This window comes from Nanorana parkeri, unplaced genomic scaffold (assembly GCF_000935625.1).
Source record: "Nanorana parkeri isolate BGI_ZX_2015 unplaced genomic scaffold, ASM93562v1 scaffold126, whole genome shotgun sequence".
Taxonomy (NCBI): Eukaryota; Metazoa; Chordata; class Amphibia; order Anura; family Dicroglossidae; genus Nanorana; species Nanorana parkeri.
This window is the reverse complement of record NW_017306394.1, coordinates 758,945-763,674: the sequence shown is the minus strand read 5'-3', so window position 1 is coordinate 763,674 and position 4,730 is coordinate 758,945. Positions and strand designations below refer to the sequence as shown.

At 47.5% G+C, this 4,730-nt stretch overlaps 1 protein-coding gene across 1 annotated transcript in view; it reads right to left on the bottom strand.

Moving 5' to 3' along the window:
- Positions 1–4,730, bottom strand: part of TBCD (tubulin folding cofactor D) — a 171,932-nt gene that overhangs the window by 6,615 nt on the left and 160,587 nt on the right. Inside the window, exons 33-34 of the mRNA XM_018553643.1 lie at positions 3,090–3,211; positions 1,748–1,825 (exon numbers count right to left, since the gene is read on the bottom strand). Of these exons, the coding sequence (XP_018409145.1) occupies positions 1,748–1,825; positions 3,090–3,211 (200 nt within the window). The remainder of the gene's footprint in view (positions 1–1,747; positions 1,826–3,089; positions 3,212–4,730) is intronic.

The window sequence follows — 4,730 nt, the reverse complement described above, 5'->3', positions numbered from 1 at the left end:
CCATGGAGCGAGTGAGGCACTCGCCTCAGGTGTAGCTGAGAGGGGGCGTAGCCAGGGCCAGCCTGGCTGCGCCCCCTCGCCCCTGTTGCCATGGCGAGCACAGGGCGCCATCGGCAACAGGGGCGCCAGGCGTCCAAACCAGCTTCTCCTCGCATTCCCTGCTGCATGGGCAGAGGACTCTGTGTCCTCAATCTGTTTAGACCCCTAATATTTCGCCCGAAGCACACAGAACCCCCCCCCCCCCCCCCCCCCTCTCACTGTAATCAGTTATATGGATTATGAAGAAATTGGGGAGCTTCCCATTTTGTTTTTTCCTTTCCATCCTCTAAACCAGGGGTAGCCAAACACCCGCCCTCCAGCTGTGGCGGAACTACAAGTCCCATGAGGCATTGCAAGATTCTCACTGCCACAGACATGACTCCCGGGAAGAGATGCCTCGTGAGATTTGTAGTTTCACCACAGCTGGAGGGCCGGGGTCTGGCTACCCCTGCTCTAAACTCTTCTAAGAGTGATCTGTGGGCAGCCATGGCAGGAGGAGGATCATCGGCATCACATGACCAGCAGGATCTCTGCACCTCTACCGGGATGGAAGGCAAAAAAAATGGCAGCTGTTAAATGCAGGCAGAAAGTCATAATGTTTTTTTGTGTATAGAATTGCCAAAACTCCTTTTTTTGCCACCTGTGTCCCATTGCAGAAATTTCCCTTCCCTTCCAGTACCATAGACACAACAGGAAGTGGAAGGATATCTCTCCAAAGTGTGAGAAATTAAATTCTTGTTGGTTGTCACCAGAACAGGTGTCCCCATGAAGGGGTTTTGCTCTCCAGTGGTGACAAAGACAACTATAATATCCTGACAGAGGTTGCATCCTTTCCACACTCAATGCAAAGCAAAGAATTTAGTCTGTAGATAACTTGAATTGTAAACGATTTCTATGAATCCAGCAGCAGCAGCAGCAGCAGGAGGGACGGAAGGAGAGGGATATTCTCCATGAAATGTATACTAGAATGGAAGAGGCTGCAGACGGCTGATAGCCAACATTCAGTACCGGCTCCCTATCAGGCCTTGTGGAAGATGTAATAAGATTTGAGGGTTAGAACGGCACCTTGGACGAGGAGACTGCTGGGGTTCCAGGACTGCGGTGTCATGGCGGCCTGAGATCGGAGAGCCTAAGTGGATCTGACAACTCGCATTCAGACATGTAGCAGCGAGACAAAGAGGCCACTCGATTGGCAACATCTGGAAGCCATTGGATAAACATAACCAGATGAGGAGCAGATTAGGCCAGGCACAAGCTCGCTCCCCGGGCCTGCCAATTCCACATAAGGAGGAAGGCAGGAACCCGGCCCTCAGCGGGAGGAAATTGGAGGAAAAGTCTGGTACGGAGTGCCGTCTGGGGAGACCCGAGCCCTCGCTCTGTATCACTCAGGCAATATGTAATCCTCTATAAATCTACATCCTAATAAAAGGTGACGACACCTCAATAAATTTGTCACGAGACCTCTGGCAGGTAACCGGCTACTGCTGCATTTTACACATTTGCAGGGACAGAGGTGACGGGTGAAGAGGTTCCGGGAACACCGAGCCCTATTACAGTGCCATTGAGATCCCGCAGTCACCAATCAAATTCAAGCTCACATGAGAGTTAAAGAAGAAAGGAAAGGTGCAACCTAACTTATTTCATTCCTTCATCATTTCATATTGGAAAGGTCAATGCCAGTATTTTTTTATACAATTAGGATATTTACTTTTCCTCCTGTGTGTAGGGCTCATAGCAGCTATTGGCCAACGTTTGGTCCAACATCTTCAGCAAAGGGATGGAGACTCTGCAGAGAAAACAGACAATCGTGTTGATCAGTTTTGAGCAATTTAAGGCCAACTACAACCAAATATACGTATTTCTTTTCATTTTTGGAGGGATTAGAACTCCCTCAGGTTTAATTGCTGTGTTCCTATTGGGGAGATTTCTCCTCATTTCCTGTTTTGGTCACCACACAGGAAGTGAGATCTCCCCGATAAGGACAATGAGTAGGTTCTCAGCTTTCCCAGCTCTACTTTATGAAGATATTATAGAACTGTCTATGTCCGGTGGAAAGATTTTGCTCCCTTATTGTCTCCCGTATGGCCACAGAAATAGCAATAAAAACCTGACAGAGGTTCTCAGCCCTCTACACTCCTATCACCACTGAACAGGTTTTGTCTGGAGTTCAGCTTCACCCCTGAAGTTCTGTAGAGGAATAATAGGCAATACAATTGAGTGAGTGTGAGATACAGATGTAATCCAGAACTCTATACTGCACTCCAGTCTGGACTGCTACTCCTATAGCAAGGACTGGTATTGAAGAATCCTGCCTGCATCAGCCCCAGAGATCCTACAACCTATTCCCAAGCTGTGATGACCGTTTTGAACTGGGACCCAAATGGGAAGTTCTGTATGGGCAATGAGGTGATTAATGCAATGGTTACATATTTAAAAACTACACACCCCATTATCCTTCCGAGCTCTTCAGCTATCTGTAGTATGCCTGGAAGAGGCATAATAATGATGATGATGAATGTATTTACCCAGTACGAGTTAGTGCACTGTGAGAGGGAAGTTACACAACCTCCTTTTAGTTTAATCTCATGGCATGTCACTCAGGGCAGCAGATTATCCGTGTGTGTGTGTGTCTCCCTCTCTGATAACTCAACTCCAAGTCCAGGCGGCGGAGGAGACGCAGAGAGTTTAAGATGTGGAAACGGTTTCTAGTAGAGGGGCGAGCTTGCGTTTTATACTCCTGTTCAGATATCATGAAACGTGACAGAAAGCAGCAGAGGAACACTCCAGACACAGCAAACAGAGCTATTCTGGAGCTCCGCCTGCAGTAATCTACAAGCTCCCAGCATAATGAGAGTTGTAGTTGTTTGTTGGGTAAGAGGCCTCCTGGTACTTTAGGAAGTTTAGATTGTAAGCTCTCACATGCAGGGCCCTCCTAACCATCTTGTCTTGTAAGTGCAATGTCCTCCTTATATTGTACAGCGCTGTGCAGACTGTTGGCGTTATAGAAATCCTGTATAATGATGATGAATAAAATATGTAAGTTCTGATACCGGTCTTTGTGCTGGTTGTCCCTGAAGACTTGCAGCAGCGTCTTGACAAAAGAATCCATGGCTTCAGCATTGCTCTGGATGTCTCGGAGGTATTCAATCAGACTCTGTGAAGAGTATCTCACCTGTACAGGATAAAAGGTGGAGAAGGTCAGTACGGGGCTCACCGACAGGCCACGCACATACAGCACTGACTATACCTGAAAGCCCAACTCAACGTGCAGTTAAAATCAGCTCAATACATTTCAAGTGCATCAAAACAAAAGCTGTGCCGTCTTCCATTGTGTATTCTTTAGAAAGCAGCTACAACTTAAGTAGAAAAGCCTGTCCCCTGCCAGCAAGCTGCAGAGAGGGACCATTGCTCTCTTTGTGGAAGCAGCGGCCATTCTACAGAGATATGACTTGCCTCCAGCTGAGCTAGAGCTCTTCAATCAGCAGGGAACATGAGCTTTGCTAATCACAGAGCTGTAGAGAATTACAGAAATCCTTCTGTCAGTGGACTCCATAGCTCCACCGGCTGGCTGCAGATGGAGAATATGACACTCGCATTCACCTAGTTTCATTGTCCTGAACATCATAAAGAAAACATAAAACTATACATTCCTACTAAAGTAAGGGCACCAATGTGATTTTCCACTGCAGATCACTAGACGAAGGCAGTATGTATGCCATACAGCAGGGGTGCCGCAGACGGGAAGGGGCGGGACACCTCTCCCCGTGTATACAATGTTGGCCACGAGCACCGTGGGAGGGCAGGACGCCGGTGCACGAGAGGAGACCTGAGAAGCTGCTGCAGTGAAGGTAAGAAAAGACAGACGGGAGAGAAAGTGAGAGAGAGAGAGAGAGAAGAGACAGCAGAGAGAGAACAGACAGCAGAGAGAGAGTGAGAAGAGACAGCAGAGAGAGAACAGACAGCAGAGAGAGAGTGAGAAGAGACAGCAGAGAGAGAGAGAAAAGAGACAGCAGAGAGAGAGAAAAGAGACAGCAGAGAGAGAGAGAAGAGACAGCAGAGAGAGAGAAAAGAGACAGCAGAGAGAGAGAAAAGAGACAGCAGAGAGAGAGAAAAGAGACAGCAGAGAGAGAGAAAAGAGACAGCAGAGAGAGAGAAAAGAGACAGCAGAGAGAGAGAAAAGAGACAGCAGAGAGAGAGAAAAGAGACAGCAGAGAGAGAGAAAAGAGACAGCAGAGAGAGAAAAGAGACAGCAGAGAGAGAAAAGAGACAGCAGAGAGAGAAAAGAGACAGCAGAGAGAGAAGAGACAGCAGAGAGTGAGAAGAGACAGCAGAGAGAGAAAAGAGACAGCAGAGAGTGAGAAGAGACAGCAGAGATAGAAAAGAGACAGCAAAGAGAGAGTGAGAAGAGACAGCAGAGATAGAAAAGAGACAGCAAAGAGAGAGTGAGAAGAGACAGCAGAGATAGAAAAGAGACAGCAGAGAGAGAAAAGAGACAGCAGAGAGTGAGAAGAGACAGCAGAGAGAGAAAAGAGACAGCAGAGAGTGAGAAGAGACAGCAGAGATAGAAAAGAGAAAGAGACAGCAAAGAGAGAGTGAGAAGAGACAGCAGAGAGAGAAAAGAGACAGCAGAGAGTGAGAAGAGACAGCAGAGATAGAAAAGAGACAGCAGAGATAGAAAAGAGACAGCAGAG